General features: G+C 41.6%; 2 protein-coding genes across 2 annotated transcripts in view; both read right to left on the bottom strand.

Moving 5' to 3' along the window:
• Nucleotides 1-6,919: 6,919 nt before the first annotated feature.
• Nucleotides 6,920-17,500, bottom strand: part of eEF1gamma (elongation factor 1-gamma) — a 12,987-nt gene continuing 2,406 nt past the window's right edge. The window contains exons 2-10 of the mRNA XM_027382533.2: nt 12,669-12,818; nt 12,137-12,272; nt 11,803-12,014; nt 11,298-11,486; nt 10,792-10,919; nt 8,600-8,719; nt 7,531-7,580; nt 7,261-7,385; nt 6,920-7,128 (exon numbers count right to left, since the gene is read on the bottom strand). Of these exons, the coding sequence (XP_027238334.2) occupies nt 6,973-7,128; nt 7,261-7,385; nt 7,531-7,580; nt 8,600-8,719; nt 10,792-10,919; nt 11,298-11,486; nt 11,803-12,014; nt 12,137-12,272; nt 12,669-12,818 (1,266 nt within the window). The 3' untranslated portion in view covers nt 6,920-6,972. The remainder of the gene's footprint in view (nt 7,129-7,260; nt 7,386-7,530; nt 7,581-8,599; nt 8,720-10,791; nt 10,920-11,297; nt 11,487-11,802; nt 12,015-12,136; nt 12,273-12,668; nt 12,819-17,500) is intronic.
• On the bottom strand, nt 9,118-10,700 carry LOC113829364 (uncharacterized). The gene is made up of 2 exons (XM_070126793.1): nt 10,683-10,700; nt 9,118-10,599 (listed from the first exon to the last, which is right to left on the bottom strand). The coding sequence occupies exons 1-2, from the start codon at nt 10,698-10,700 to the stop codon at nt 9,547-9,549; spliced, it is 1,071 nt and encodes a 356-aa protein (XP_069982894.1). The 3' UTR covers nt 9,118-9,546.

Below are 17,500 nucleotides of genomic sequence, written 5' to 3'. Positions count from 1 at the left end.
TGGTTAAGATAAATGTGCTAGACATCTAAGGTCATATAGCACTATAGGAAAGTATAGTAAAGAGGGATGTCAGGTGACAGTTGTAATGTGTCAACTATCTAGAATATTGTTGAGAGGTTGAGGATGAGGGAAAAGATTATGGTGGTTTAGGTAAGGGAGTTAGATCAAGTGAAGGATATTTATGTGTCTGAGGAAGGAGAACAGGTTGTCGAGGCAGAAACTGTGAGATTCTGTAAGGATGTCTGATATGTTGGGAGGTCGGTGAAGGGAGGATAGGTGTGGAAAAGCAGAGGTACGTGCTGTATTAAAACGTGGACAGGACAAGAGAATGTGTGGGACTGAAATAGGGATGTTACACAGAGGAATAGCTGTGCACGGGACCGAAGTTTGTATGGGAGGTATGACATAAGGTGTTTTATGATGGATAAGTATAGACGAGACATAAAGGGAGTGTGGGGAAGAGATAAAATGGTAATTAGGAATTGGAATAGGAGGGTGTGTGAGGAAAGTCTCTTGGAGGCAGATAATAGATGGATTATAAGAAGCAAGGATATGACGTAGGTCTGATCTATGAGAGCGGAAACCGCGAATATTCCAATGTAGGAGAGCTATACCCTAGTTGATTTATGAATGATAACACATTTACGTGTTGGGGAATTTGAAGGGGAAGGAGCTAGGGGGTGTAAAGGAGGGATATAAGGAGGTAGGGAGTCTGGAGAAGGGCATTGTTGTGCCATGAGTGATTCTCGTGTGTATCCTGGAGGGAGTGCAAAGGATAGAGGGGATGGAGGGAGGGAGAATGTGCCTATAGTTGGGGTTGAAGGGGGTGGGTTGTGTTGGGAGGGAGTAGATGTGTGGGGAGTGCTAGTGTTAGGAGGATGAATATCAGAAGGATGGATAGTTGGAGTTGAAGGGGATGTGTTGTCTTGGGAGGGATTAGGAGGAAATGGTGTAGGGGTGTTATGAGTAAGAGGGGGATGCATATCAGAAGGATGGGTATTAGGAGGATGGATATCAGTGGTGGTTGGGACTGAGGGGGTTAGGTTGTGTTGGGAGGGAGTAGGAGGAAGGGGTGTAGGGGGGATATTAGTAGGAGGGTTATGAATATCGGCAACCACTTCAAGTGTGGAAGGAGCATGAGTTATGGGATTTTGTGTCTCAAGCATATAGCTTTGAATGTCATCCATTGTTTCTGCAGTGGAGTTTGTTGGAGAGTTTTGTGAGAAGGTAATTGTTTCTGTAATGGAATTGGTTGGAGAGTTTTGTGGAATAAAGGTTTTCTTATGAGGGGGGGAAGAGGAGACTGGTGTCTCAGGAACAAAGGTATAGGTAGGTGGTGATTGTGCTGTAGGGGAAGAAGGGTTAGAACGTTTAGTCTGTCTACTGCGGGTAGTGCGGGGAGGGAGAGGAGTTGGTGTTGGGGCTGTAGTTGAGATAGGAGTTGTGGTTGAGATTGGGGTGTCTGGGTTTAGAGTGGCAAAGGAATTGGTCTGAGGGATGTAGAATGTAGAAGTGGAAATGGGGACATTTTTGGGTGGAGGGGGAAGGGCTGAGCGAACGATGTTGCTAGAATATGGAGTATGAGAGAAACCTTGTCGACGTGCTTCCTGTCTGGCTTCACGTAAAGTGAGACCATTTTTGTATCTGAGAGTTGCTACCTCAGATTCAAATTTGTAAGTGGGACAGCCTCTATAAAATACATTATGGGGGCCGCCGCAGTTAGCACATGTTCGTGTTTGTGCTGAGCAGTTTGATCGATTATGACCAGGTTGGGCACATATGGGGCATCGGTCTGTGGAACGGCAATGTTTGGCAGGATGTCCAAAGCGCCAACAGTTTTGACATTGACGTGGAGGGGGTTGGTATGGTCGAACAGGGAGGGATTGTCCACCAATGTAGATACGTAAGGGAAGGTCATGTGTACAGAAGGTAATTTTGGCAATATTGGTTGGATTCTTTCGTTGACCTTTAGGAGGAATGGTGTAGCAATGTACTGATTTCACATCTTGGTCTTTGAGGCATCCTAATAAGTCTTCTCCACAGTCTGACCAATCTTTGGTATCGACTGGGCAGTTTGCTGGGGAGAGAGAGACAGTTCCGGTACAGGTATTAAGGGTTGCATGAGGTTCTGCAGGAATGGGGTTGCCAGAATGATCAGTTAAATTTGACAGTGCTATAGATTCAGTTTCTGATCTGACTGTTACCAGACGGGAGCGATCGCGTCTGGTATAGAAAGGGACTCTACCTACTTGTTTTTGGAGGCATTGTTGAAAGAGAAGAGTGTTGCCTGAGTAAGGAGCTGTAGCAGGGATCACGAAAAATCGGTCCCATTTAGCTGGGCTAAACAGAGTATTTAAGATATCTGTAGGGTTGGTGGTGGTGGATAGTCGGGGACGTGTGGAAGAGGGAGTATTACGGAATGATGGAGAATAAGGTTGCAAGGTAGTAATAAGGGAGGATTGGTTGTTTGATGAAGGTTGCAGGGGTGGAGTTGAATTTGAGGAAGTTGGGCGGGTAGGAATGTCTTCTGGAGATTGATTCTCTGCTTGGGTGGGTAATGCACTAGTAGGCATTGAGGAGTGGGCAGTAGTTTCAGTGTTCGGAGCCGTGGTCAAAGGAGAGCCTGGGTTGGGGCTATTTGATAAAGGGGCTAGCCTCATAGCCTCTAATAAAGGGATTACATTCTCATTACTGGTCATGGGGAACCTGGATTATGTAAATAGGCCTATTCGGTCCACCTCCTTTCGCTACTGAAGGTAAGGGCTAGATTAGTCAGGAGTACCGTGCCCATAGTTCCCGCTGGCCGTTCAGGACTGGCACTAGGTCAGCCTTTCATCCTCTCAGCACGGCTCTCACACCTTAGGAAGTAGATAGCAGAAGGGGATGGAGAAGAGACGGAAACAAAAGCTGGAGAAAAAAAGACCATGCAAAATTATTTGAGTCGAGGGCTGAGGCCCTAGGCAGGGGAGATCCCTGTATTGGGTCTCAGTCTTCGTCTCCTAAGCCCCCCCACGACAACAACGGGCAAGGGATTGGGGGGGTATTGAGTTTTAAGAGAGGTAAAATAAGGCCTTCACAGAGGTGTCGGAGCATTCAGTACCATCAGGCCCGTGGGTGTTGCGGCACGATCGTAAGGCAGAATTAAGTTTAGAGGAAGAAATAGGAACATTATAGGAGGAGATATGAGTGTTTTTTATTTTTTTTAATTTCTGGCGGCCTTAATGGAACATAAGGAGGAGGAAAGGTGAGAGCCACAACTGACTTGGCTGAAATAAGCACCAAGTTCAGTAACGCCTTGGAGAGGATCCCATACGAGTGTCATGAATACTAATCGAGATGTTACGGATTGTACGGTGAAGATAGACGGATGCTCTTTCAAGAGAGATAAGGACTAATAGCTGACTAGGGATGCCTTGTTTGTAGCGCTCAGGCTGCGCTTTTTCATAGGAAGTCTTTGGGGCAGGCAATTAGAGTTCCATTATTGACCACACTTGGTGGTAAAAGGTCGGTAAGTTCGGAGAATGGCTATAAACACACCACTTATGGTGCGTTCGGAACTGCTCGTCTATCTCGTCCAGACCAGTTGGACGAGATGTTTTGACCGTTCGGAACCTCCACTATCTCGTCCCGGACAAGTAGTCTAGCTCGTCCAACTCGCCCTCCTGCGAAGGTGGCCGAGCAGGACGAGATGACGTCACAATAGATTTTGTATGTAAACATTGACAGTTGCAGGTAACCACAAGATATTGGTGGGTAATTTTATGACCCTTAATTGATGTTATCAAAGTATATTTTTGTGTTTGTCAGTTGCAGGTAAGTTAAATGTGCATCCAAGGAGTTACAAAAGCTATGCAGCGTGTAAGATAAAGACACCGGTATGATAAAGTGAATGTTCACTTTCTAGCCGGTTGCATTCTGGGCAGAAAGGGCCTTGGAGGTTCCGAACGCGGCGCATCTCGTCCTGCTGGTCCTGGACAAGTTGTCTGGACGAGATAGACAAGCAGTTCCGAACGGAGCATTAGGACGGTAACAGTGAAAAAACAGAAGCATATCTGAAATAGAAGTAAAGGATGGAGGAGGAAGAGCAATAGTAGAGAGCGGGGTAAAAGGATGCGAGTCAGCACTATCAAAGCGCCAGCGGGGAGGATTAGGAAGTGGGACATGGTTAATGGTTAAAACAAATAAATGTCCTAGACAACAAAGGTTATATAGCGCTATTGCAAAGTACTGTGGAGAAAAGGGTAAACACAAGTTAACGATTAGCATAAAATATGTTAGATGTCAAAGGCTGTAGAACGCTGTTAGGTAGTAGGGTAGTTAAAAGGGTAAAAAGCAATTGGAGTACAACGGGGATTAGTAAAAGGGGAAGGGGTTAAAGGTGAAGGGCAATTAGATCAAATAGAGTATCTAGATGTCTCGAGGAAGGAAGAGAAAAAATATGGGAAACTGTAAAAGAGCCATCATGAAAATCAACGGGTATAAGGGTAGAGATGAGTGTTGGAGAAGTAGGAGAATCGGGGAATTCGATAAGGGAATAAGGAAAGGTGAAATATCAGGAAGAAGGCCAGAAGCTGAAGGATCCAGAGGTCACTTGCGACATGAGGGAATCACGTGGACATCCAAGAGGAAAGGAGAGGGTATGAAACACATGGAGATGATGATGGGGTGTGTTGGGAGAGTGGTGGAACCTCAGTAATTACTTGAATATAAAGGGAAGAGAAATTGAGAGATTGGAGGGTGGATAAGAGAGCGGAGCATGCTTTTGCGTCATCTTAGGGAATTTGGGATGTCTTGAAGTTTATGAAGGGAAGTTTGGCGAAGCGGTCTGAGAAACAATAGTTTTCCTTTAAGGTGAAGAGGGAACAGATGTCAGAGAAATAGAGGAAGGAGTGGGTGTAGGAGAGGAAGTGGTAGATGATGGGGTGTAATGTTTAGATTGCTTGGTGCAACTGGTAAAGTAAGGAGGGTTAGGCATTGGAGAAGTGGTGGAGATTGGAGTATCTGGATTTAAATTAGAAATGGAATGCGATTAGGGGAGAGGGGGGGGGGGTAGAGATAGGATGGTAAGGGATAGAGCGAAGATATACCGGAGGATATGCAGACACATTGAGAAGATGGAGTGGGGCGAAGTTTTGGAAAAAAAAAATCTCGTCGCCGTGCTTCTTGTCTGGTAGAGTGAGGCCCAGTTTGAATCTTAGCACTACTACCTCAGATTTAAACATATAGGCAAGCGTTTGGCTAGGCGGCCAAAACGCCATTTCTGACACTGACGAGGAAGGAGTCGATACGATCGAACATGGAAAATCTAATATGAATTTCATGAAGGTCATGTCTGCATTTGCTAACCTTAGCAATATTGATGTAGGTTTTACGCTAGCCTCTGGGAGGAATAGTGTAGCACTGTACTGTCACTGCAATTAGAGTCAACAAGCAAGTAAGGCGGTAGGTTTCATAGTCTGACCAGCCCTTGTCGCAGACAGGACAATTAGTCGGGGAAACAAACAGTTCCGATACAGGTATTAAGGGAGTGAAGTTGGGCAGAAATAGGTTTGCCAGTGAAGTCAGTCGGGGTAGATATTTTTATTTACTGAAAAATTTCAGGCGTGTCAACATCTAAGGTCATTCATTAGCTGCGTATACAAAATATAGCAATAGAGTGAGGCTTGGAGGACGAAGCCCCCAGGTAAGGATAGGTCATAAAATATTGATGAACGTAAAAATTAAATCAGCAATTAGGACAAAATGAGTTAGATAACGACTGCGAAGAGCGCTGTTGGTTAGTATGATAAGGAAAAAAGGTAGAGAGTAAATTGCAAACAAAGTAAGAAAGCCGTTCAGATCTGACAGCCAGTTTTTCACCCTTTCGGCACGGCTCTCACACTAGGATGTAGGCAGGAAAAGGGGATGAAGAGGAGAAAGAAAAAGAAAAAAAGAAAAGATCATGTAGAATTAGTTGTGGCAAGGGCTGATGTCCAAGGTAGGGGTAATCCCCCACATTGGGCCTCAAGTCCGTCTACTACTATTTTTGGTTCACAGGTGGATTCCCAGAGCGGTTAATGGCCAAAAACAAATATGCCAGGCATCAAAGGCCATAGAGAACCATGATAAATGGTTAATGGTTATAAAAATGTGCTGGACATCCAAGGTCATAACACACTGGTAACGTATAAAAAAGAATGGGATTAGGAGTTAATGACTAGGGTTAAGAGGTTGAACAGTACTAAAGGGTAATATGGTAGTGAGAAGGGTAGCACTAAGTATTGTGGTGAAAAGGGGCAAGAACAATTGGGACAATGTTTAGATTTCAATGGTTTTAGGAGATATTTTAACACGGCTCTCAATTTACGATGTGGACAGAAAGGGGCGATTCCTACACTGGGCCTTAAATCGTCTCCTAATCCCCCCCCCCCCCAACGATGGAGTGGGGGAATGGTACTTAAAATCGACAGGAGAAACTTTTTGTAGACTCCTGTAGGCAGGCACTGAATACCTATAAAGGGAAAAGCTTTTTGATCATGGGGGTGGTCAAGTCAACGGAAAGTATTATATGGAAATATTGGTGGACTGATCGACTTACTGCTTCCTGTCACATTGTACTGCTACATCAGTATTATCAAGACAGGCGAGCAAAGTCATCTAATCAGTTGACCAATCCTTGTCAGGCCTTTTAAAACAGTACTTCCGTATTTTTCTGGTCAATGCAATCCTTTTCTATTCATTCTAGTATCCACTTTAAATAACCTACGTCTTCAACTATTCTACATGATTTAGTTTTGTTATACCAGAGATAAGTGAATCTATCCAAATGATAAATACATAAACGAGTACATCACCCCCCCCCCCCATAAAAAAAAAAAAAAAAAAAAAATGTAAGCCCAGAAGTCAGTTCCAAAAATTCAACTACTAAGAAAACACAAACTGAAGGTAAAATTTATTTACTCAGTAGGATATAACATTTGTGTAGGTTTAGAATTATTTGAAGATCTTGCCCTGGTTAAATTTGCGGCCCTTGTTGTCCTCCCCAATCCACTTGAAGTACTGGTCAACTAGCTTCTTGGTTTCCTCTGAAGTAGGGTCAAGCTTCTTCCAGTCATAGGACTCGTAGTCGACGGTCCAGTCATCACAGAGCTGAAAATAGAAAGCAAATAAGACGCTACACCTTTCACCGAGAGGTTTGATTTAAATCATTTGTTTATCTTGAACAGCTGGGAACAAACACTACCAATCAGCACATCTAAATTCACTGAAATGAACACTTACAGGGAAGGCCAACTCCTGTCCCCTCCAGACCCAAATGCCAGAAATATTATTGGCCTTGTCTTCACCAAACACACACATGGAGGCAAAGGCATTCTTGCGGAGCTTATCCACACGCTGGAACATTCCTGAGGGAGGGAGATGTGAATGAAGTAATTGGTATTGCAAAGGCATATGGAACTTACACTAGTGTAAATTAATTCACAAAAAGAATGCTCAAAGAAAGTTTTGCAAGTCATGTTACGAAATTCTAATCTTAGCAATTCAACTTACCACCAATAAGATTGCAGGTCATGAAAACCTTGCTGAGTTCATCAGCATATCTGAAAAATAAAGGTTTTTATTAGTCACCAACTTCTACATAGTATTGTAGAATTGTATCGGGAATTTACTATTTTTCTGTTACGCAATACATTTTATTAATACTTCCCAAACACACATTAAGCCAAGCTACAGGCTTCGGAAAATGTGTATATGAACCAAGGAAATTATAAATCAACTTTGATTAACCTATTGTGTATAGAGGACTTTCTACCAGCCAAGTCGGTAATGAAAGCTATTATTTTAATCTAAGCAGCATAAATAGTCCCTCAACTAAGGCGATTAGAATTCTGAAGCATATTTCAATTTTATGACTTGTTTCCCAATAAATGACTTGGAACATTCTGACAGGCTACCCAAGCAGTATCCATGTGAAAGCACACTGCAATTACTTTTATTTTGGAGTTATATCAAGGACTAAGATTTGATCTTCCCAGATAAAAATTTGAAAGCATTTTGCATTAGGTTTTGTCTACTCCAACTCTAAAATCATATCATGGAGGAAACTTATTCTTGCCAATATTACAAATTGTAATAGATTCAATGTTGATTTACCAGCAACAAGTTTTGCCTTTGTCAGAATTAAGCAATTATTTGTACCAGACATTTGCCAAAATAAAATGAAAAGCACTAGTTACTTTCCTGTGTAATCATTATAAAGATTAACCTTAGATGAACATAAAAAAAAAAAAAAAAAAAAAAATATATATATATATATATATATATATATATATATATATATATATATATATATATATATATATATATATATATATATATATATATATATATATATAAACAAATATTTAAATGAAGATGTAATAAATTACAATTTCTTACAAATGAATAATCAATAAAAAACACAAAAGTGTGCTACAGCTTCAACTAATTTCTTAAATGTTAATCAGAGCAATTATGACAAACCAATTAATCATCAGATACAAGGAAGGTATACTAACACATTTCTAAAGAAATTTTCCTACTTAATTTAATAACGTACAAGATTGTTGGATTTACTTACTTGTATTCACAGTACCAGATGGAATAATGATCTTTGTCAAACTTTTCCCAGAAGTAAGGCACAGACTTATCTTCATCGTTGTTAGAATAGAACCTCTTGAAGTCATCCAAGTTGAAGTTTCTGAAATTGAACAAAAGAAATGAGGACAAAAATTTTAAAAATGCAAGTAATTATACACTGGTTTCAGGAAGTTGGGTTGTCTGAATATATCAGAATTTATAAACTATTTTTGTATGAACACACACCAGTTCATAGTTCAGAAAAATTAACAAAACACACTTTGTAGTCAAAGTCAAGTATTTTTACATGCTTACTATAAAAGCCGTTGGCTGTTCCAACATTGTTCAGATTTATAAACACTTCCCAGAACAACAAATACATGAATAATCTTTCAGATTTTTAAATCAAACCCAGTGCTCTATAATCATACTTTGTAATCAACTAAAACAAGGACAAAGAAATACTAACCAAAAAGTCAAATCTACAAAACCCAGGGCAGTTGAAAGAAACTAGTACCTGTACAAATGCATATATTTGTACAAATCTCAAACCCTACATAATAGTGAAACAATTTTAATTTATTATATACAAAACTAAAGAATTTCAACTTTATACAGGAACAATATAAAAACAAAAGAGCAAATACAGATACCAAGTTCAAAATGATGTGCAAAATGGAGCAATTAGTCAAGTAAAAGATCCCAACCTCCTGTCGGGATGCTTATCTTTAATCTTGGATGTTTATCCACTAAGAAAAACTCAATTGCTCCACTTGCATAATGCACAACTTCATAGAACTTTTTTAAACTACAAGATTTAAAGCTTAAACTTGTGTATACACAAGAACATGTTCAAAATTTAGAATTTTGCACATGGCCTGTGGATGAGTGAGGGGGGATAAATATAAAAATGAAAATACATCATTTGCATGCAACTGATTCTTTCACCTACACCCCCACACCTGCTTGAGCACCTTTTGCATACACTATTGAAAAATACTCACAAATACTATTAATAGTATTTGCACTCAGTCTGGCTTGAGGTTGGTCTGGTCCCTGTGGCTTACCAAATACTTCAAATAAGAAGTCTTTCCCTCCTCTCAAATAAAACGACTTTAGAAGCTCGAAATCAACACCTGCTTTACCTAGTTTGTCTGCTATATACTCGGATATGTAGTTTGGTCCAGTGAGAGGTTTTAGGGTTTTAGATTTCAATTTTGCTGTTCTACTGTACTCCATTTTCTCCTTTAAAGACCCATAAGTAAAAGAGAAAGTTTTCAAAGTAGCAGCAGGTAAATTTAAAATATTAACCACTCTTTGAAGTGATTTTACATCTTGAAGTGCATCATGTGCATTGTAGGTTTCATGAAGTACAGCACGAACTATAGTTTCCTGCTTGTGGTTTGTTAGATTAGGAAGAACATGTCTGAAGAGAGGCAAGGTGTCCAGAAATCCAGTGACAACCTCACGCAAGGCAGGTTCAACTCCATGCTTTTCCATTGAATTAACCAACCTCTTAGAATCGAAATTGTAACAATTATGAGCAACCAATACTAATGGAGCAAAAGGCTTTAACCAACACAGAAAATGCTGGTAAGCATCTTCTGCCCCAACACTTTCTATTTTCTTCCCCTTCAAATGCAGTACACCATCTTTTAAAGTTAAACCAGTTACTTCAGCAGCCTGTTGCATTATTGGTTTACTTGGCAAAACATACTGATTGAATGTTTGATCCCTGACTGCAGCAGAAAGCTGTACAATATCACAATCTAAATCTAAACCAGTTGTCTCTATATCAAAGAAAACCATATTAGGAAGATCTTCCATGTGCTTGAGGAACACCTCGTTTATCACAGGAAGCACTGGAGTAGTATCACAAATCCCACTTCCACTCTCGCAGGGTGGTCCATCCCCTTGCTGGGCACAACTCCCAAGCAACCTAAAATCAAATGGATTTTCTACAAAACTGCTATCCAAGCCACTACACCTATTTACACAATACTAATGTTCTAAATGATACAGCAGAGCACCTTCAGATTTCAAGATTTCAAGTATGCATTGTCAAAATACAATGTAGACTAAACCTTCCCATGATGTGCCATATGCTTGTAAAATTATTTCCTTACTATTTCAGAAGCTATCATTCAAGTAGCAGCTGCTCCGAGCAAGTCAAAATTCTGAAAACCAACTCACCCTGCAGGGAGGGCATCCAAGGGATCCTTGGGCTTGGGGGCAGGTGCAGGGGCAGCTGCAGGAGGGGATGACTCCTTTTCCTTCTTCTCCTTGGGTTGTTCCTTCTTTGCCTCCTTCTTGGACTCCTTCTACAAAGACATTTGTAATATAGAAAAATCTAGCAATTATGCCTTGTTTTTAGCTAATTTCTTATGTAGGACAAGTAGCATTTACAAAAAATTTGATAATGTTTCTTCTACTGGTTCTCACAACTTGATAACCAAGCAGTGACTCAGAGGAGAATTCCTTTCCCCTCTGTTTGACCCCTCATGTTCTATAAAACAATTGGGAACACTATCAGAGGGTAGAATAGATGTTGCCAAAATGCAAGCCGTTACATTCTCAATGGCTAATAAAATGCATGTTATACCTATTCACAATACTTAAAGTCTCCATGTATTTTTGTTGAATAAATTTTTCAGCCTTGATACACTAAACTACAAATACTTGCAGAATAGAAAACTTACCTTCTTGTCACCTCCACCTTGCTTCAACTTGCTCTGGACTTCAGCAAACTTCTTGTTATCAAACTGTGCCATCTTATCGCAGAGCTTGAATTCACCAATAACAGATTTTACCTGAGGCTGGTTAACCATAGTGGTGAACCAACGGTTGGCATTCTGATAAGGCTTGCGGAAGGAGGGTTCCAGCACATACTGTAAAATGTCATGTATTTTAGCATAAAGGGTTAATACAACTAGTAGGGCAACCTTAATTTTGAAATTTTTTAACAACTGGATTTTGTATCTTCAACTGGTTATTCACAGCACCCAAGTAGTAGGTGGGGAATCGTAGGAGAAGAATTTCTTTGCCCTTTGTTTGACCCCTCATGATACATTAAAACACTCAGGAACACTTACAAAGGGGTAATTTCATTTTCCTTTCACTTTAGAAGCTAAAAAGAATTCTAGAAACAAATTTTCAGTATGAATCATTTAAGTACTACACACATGTAATCTATAATTTACTCACCTGGTAGAGATGGAGAAGGGTGCAACATACAGTGATGTCAGCCAGGGATATGCGTTCACCCACCAGGTAGGTACGGGACAAAAGGTGGGAGTTCAGAGCAGCAAGAGCTTTCTTAATGTCTTCCTTAGCACGCTCAGTGTTACCTTTGTTGAACTGCATAATACCAAGGCATGGGAATACCCAGGTGCATGATGCTGGCAGGATTTCATTATCTGCAAAATTAAAATGCAAATAAGTAAATATGGTCAATTCAAACATTTCTGACATTGTGAGGGATTAGAATGTAGTGCTTTACATAAGCTATATGCACTTCATAAATTACTATACTACATACCAGCAAAGTTCATCCAGGAGACCACCTGAGCCTGGTCCATGGGAGTCTTTCCACGGAGCTGCTCATTAGCCACTGCCCAAGCAATGGCATTGCTCTCAAAAATGCATTTGCCATCAGTAGACTCAAAGGCTGGAACCTGCAAGGTTATAAGGAATTTTTCTGGAATAAGTCAATAATTCACAAACTGCCATACTTCGACCTACATAAAGTATGACCAATATTCCATAAAGTGGACTTATCTAGTACACTGCTACTCTGAACCCAATCAGGCTGAGGAAAGTCTTAATCTGGTCTAGCCAATCATCACAAAATCCTTTACCATAATAGATGTAAACATGATGCCACCTTAGGAACCCAGCTGTGAGCTAGACCTGCTCATGTGGAGATCAATGAATGCTTAACATGCTTAGCCCTACCTATCTTTCATTCAAAACTTTACTAATCATGAATGAGTTGATCTCTGCAAAATTATTTCTAGGTCAAATACAAGATTTCAAAAGGGCCTTCCTCTTCATTTTCAAAGCAGCCTTACCTTGCCAAAAGGGAACTTCTTCAGGAAGGCATCAGACTTGTTGGTTTCCCCAAAGACAAAGCTGCTGTCTACAGTTACTTTGGCACCACTGTACTGAGCAGCGATCAGGGCCTTGAAGGCCCTGAAGTTCTCAGGGTAAGTGTACAGCGTCTGCAAGGGAGGAAAAGAACAACTGCTTATTAGTCAACTTAAAACAGGAATGTCTTTAAAAATAAATATTCCTTATTAACCCCTTGGATCCGGATGACGTTGCGATCACATCAAGGAAAAACTTGGGCAGCAGAAAAACAGGTGACAAGAACAAAGCATTAAGTGTGAAGGCCAGAGTGATGGAAAAGACTCGCCATGAGTGCACAAACCTCTGAGTGTGATTTGACTCATTTGGCGCTTAGAAGGGGACTTTAGCATTATTTCTATCATTAAAAGAATGTGGAATATAACATGCATAAGCAGTGACTAGAAGAGCACCAGCTCCTGGGGGGATGGCATTTCCATGCTGTGCACTGTATTCCTGGCCACTGACCGGTGGTGCATGTTGTATTACATAAAATTGAAAATATAAAAAAAAGATGACAAATCATCAAATGTTCCATGTATTTTTTTTCTTGCACTGAGCTATTTCTTTACTACATAGATGATATGGAGTGTACAAGGAAAATAAGAAATTACCATCTGGATAAAGCAAATAAAAAAAATATGGACAATGGAAAATGGCAAAGCCAAAAAAGTTTTCACAAAACTTCTCAAAGGGGAGGCAGAGTCTTATCACCGCTCATGGGTGTTCGTACGCGCCCGGCATATGCACTGCACCCCCGGGATTCTGGCCATTTGTGTTACCCATTACAACCGGATCCAGGGGGTTAAATTTCTAGTGTCCCATTAGAAATCATGCAATACATCCACACACTTTCATTCAAGGAACTTGATTACAGCCTTCATTATTCCATAGTTTTTAATAGGCAATACACTATGAAAAGGAGTAAAATGAATATAAAATAAATAATAATAATAAATAATTATATATATATATATATAATATTAATTGGACATTTCTATTGATATATACATGGTCTTCCATACAAGATGACCAATAAGTTTACTAAACACCCAAAGAAATGATGCCTTTACAATTCCAGGGGAGCTTGTATAAGTAAACACTGCCATGAAGTGGGAAACTGCCAAACATTTACATAATGACCTCTCTGAAAGGGAAAACCTAGGGATGCCATCAAGAAAAAACTACACTAGTGAATATGTAGAAGTGCAGAGGCTAAGCTATAATATGTTTTTGGTCCATATGTCAAGGTTTGTAATTTCCAGCTGTGCATCCCCCCTTCCCAAGGTTGATGGCTGGAGTAACAGCAAAATTCTCTGGAGTGCAATTGTATTGCAAACAATAACCTAATTATTTGCAACTAAATAGAACTTTGCTATCACAGGATTAAGTACCTTCAATTTTCAACAAAATATTAACTAAAAAGAAAGTGATAACTGTATAAAGATGTCTAAAATGCCCAAATTTCTCACTGAACCATCTTGCAATTCTAAAGTTTTTTTTCCCCTTCAATATTTGTCCCTTGTGTACCATTTTCAGTTTTCTTAAACTATTCTATACCCTCACCATCTTGCTGTAGTTAAGATTTTCTTTATATTAATTCCAGGAATTTTGCAAAAGTAAATACTAAAATCAATTATTGTTTCAGCATTTTCAATGTCTGTCAAACTAAAAAATGACAGCAATTTACCTGAAAACTATATAATAAAGACATATGGCATTCCTTGTGCCATACAATAAATGGGAAGATCTAAATTTCCAAATGGAATAGTGGTTTTCATAACCTCCCCCTACACCCACACATGGGAAGGAGGAAGACGCGAGAGGGAGAAAAAGGGGAGAGGAGGGGGGCCCATAGAGGGGAGGGGAGAAAAAGGGGGGGCCAGAGAGGGAGGGAGGGAGAAAAGGGGAGGGGAGGCCCCAGAGAGGGAGGGAGGGAGAAAAGGGGAGGGGAGGGGAGGGGGGGCCCCAGAGAGGGAGGGAGGGAGAAAAGGGGAGGGGAGGGGAGGGGGGCCCCAGAGAGGGGGGGAGGGAGAAAAGGGGAGGGGGGGCCCAGAGAGGGAGGGAGGGAGAAAAGGGGAGGGGAGGGGGGGCCCAGAGAGGGAGGGAGGGAGAAAAGGGGAGGGGAGGGGGGGCCCAGAGAGGGAGGGAGGGAGAAAAGGGGAGGGGGGCCCCAGAGAGAGAGGGAGGGAGAAAAGGGGAGGGGAGGGGAGGGGGGCCCCAGAGAGGGAGGGAGGGAGAATAGGGGAGGGGAGGGGGGCCCCAGAGAGGGAGGGAGGGAGAAAAGGGGAGAGGAGGGGGGGCCCATAGAGGGGAGGGAGGGAGAAAAAGGGGAGAGGGGGGCCCATAGAGGGGAGGGAGGGAGAAAAAGGGGAGAGGGGGGCCCATAGAGGGGAGGGAGGGAGAAAAAGGGGAGAGGGGGGCCCATAGAGAGGGAGGGAGGAAGGGAGAAAAAAAAGGGGGGGGGGCCATAGAGAGGGAGGGATGGAGAAAAAGGGAAGGGGAGAGGGGGGCAAGGGGGCCAGAGAGGGAGGGATGGAGAAAAAAAGGGGAGAGGGGGGTAAGGGGGTCCCCCCAGAGAGGAAGGGATGGAGAAAAAGGGAAGGGGAGAGGGGGGCAAGGGGGCCCCCCCAGAGAGGAAGGGATGGAGAAAAAGGGAAGGGGAGAGGGGGGCAAGGGGTCCCCCCCCAGAGAGGAAAGGAGGGAGAAAAAGGGAAGGGGAGAAGGGGGCAAGTGCCCCCCCCCCCCCAGAGAGGGAGGGAGGGATAAAAAGGGAAGGGGAGAGGCCCCCCCCCTAGAGGGAGGGAGGGAGAAAAGGGGAGGGGGGGCCCAGAGAGGGAGGGAGGGAGGGAGGGATAAAAAGGGAAGGGGAGAGGCCCCCCCCTAGAGAGGGAGGGAGGAATAGAAAGGGAAGGGGAGAGTGGGGCAAGGGGCCCTCCCAGAGAGGGTGGGAGGGAGAAAAAGGGAAGGCGAGAGGGACATTTTGACAAGTGCCATGTAGAGAAAGTCCAGAGAAAGGTCAGAGGACACGATCTATGTTTTACATGGTGGGTTGTTGGCAGGAGTAATAGAGACAGTCTCTGTAGGGTGTGATCATCTAAACATCCAAACTTGACAATAAAAATCATATCTTATCACTTTACAGTTGTATTATCCACTGCTGGAAATTAACTTGTATAGACCAAATCCTTCAGTTTCTAAATTTTCAACTTGTTTACCTGACTATCCACTAAGACTTCTAATTCATAATGCTGTCCAATCGTTTGGTTATTCCAAACCCACAAAGGGAGTGGAGTCGTATTTCAATTGGATTAATTTTTCCTTTGTTTGACGCCATAGTGCTACAAAGCAGTATGAGAACACTTCAAAGGAGTAAACGAATTAGTCAAATGCTGGATACCATAGATGCAGTAGTTTATAGTAATTGTTTATGAAATCCCTGTTACTTAGTTCAACAAACTTCACACAAATCAAAGACCTTCCTAACCATCAATAAGATAGCGTCCATTTCCCTCCATCACTGCATTGCCCTCAGTAACATTTATTTGATTATGACAACTGGGCTTTCCTGGACAGTATATTATCAGATTTTTTCTCATGTGATGAGAGCAAATGTGATACTTTCCAACATAATTGCAACCAATAACCTTTATGTGACAAGTCTCAATAGGAGAGGAGGGCATGAAGTATATTACGGAAATACTGGGGTAAAAATATCAGCTAATGAAACAGACATGCCAACTTTTGAAAATAGGAAATAACCCATTTTCAGTAAAATCTACTGGAACTGACCATCTGTAGGATTTACATACTTTAAATTACATATTCCCTAGCTATGGGGCTATGCTCCCCTGAACCCTAAGGGTTTTACACAATACGTTTTACTTATTCTTTAGCTTGGGATTGTGCCCCCCTGAACCCCTAGGGTAAACGATCAGAAGTGGATGGAGGATATTTCACTAAACCAAATACTTTTGTTCTCCAAATAATATGCTCGCTAAAATCCATTCATCTTTAGTGTTAACACCTGAACTTTTCATCGCTTGTCTAAATTACTGGGTTTACTTGGTTAATTTTTTCCTGCATTTGGGGCACTTGTGCTCAAATATCAAGCCATGATAGTTGTTCTTAGGCTTACTACTTCTGCAAATTGAATATATTTTTGCCGTAATTGGTACAAGAAATAATCTGCAGACATGAATTGTAATGCAAAAATAAAGAAAGATTCAGAAAGCTCCAGTGAGCCTATATCCACTTGGTGCTCCCAAGATTCAGCTCAATCTTTCCATGCATACCAATTGGCCAGTTTTAAAATGTGAGGCTGACCCAATGAACATTCGCAGATATCGACAGGCACTTGCACAGAAATAAGTGCGTATCTGTTAGACAAACCTTTATCTGTCCTTTAGATATGCATGTTAAAACTGATAGTTATGCATTTATTTGTGTATATAAAATGTCCACATTATGGATATTCATTGGGTCAGGCCTTGCACAATTTTAAGCCAGCTGAATGTTTCCCAGGGGTATTGGGGGTACAAAGCCCCCCATCGACCCTCCCCTATGAGTTGATGCCAGAAAGCTACGCCCAGTCATGGAAACAGACTTATGAATAAATCTTTTGACATGAAGTCAGGGAGTGTCCATGAAGAATTACTGGCAAAGTTGGTAATTTTCTATATTACCTCCACCTCTCCGATATCGACGATTTTGGTATCGTTGGATTTCTCTCACCGTCCACATTGCAAATATATAGTTTTTATTGCGCGGAAACCCT

This window comes from Penaeus vannamei, chromosome 10, assembly GCF_042767895.1.
Source record: "Penaeus vannamei isolate JL-2024 chromosome 10, ASM4276789v1, whole genome shotgun sequence".
Taxonomy (NCBI): Eukaryota; Metazoa; Arthropoda; class Malacostraca; order Decapoda; family Penaeidae; genus Penaeus; species Penaeus vannamei.
This window is presented reverse-complemented; position numbering and strand designations above follow the sequence as displayed.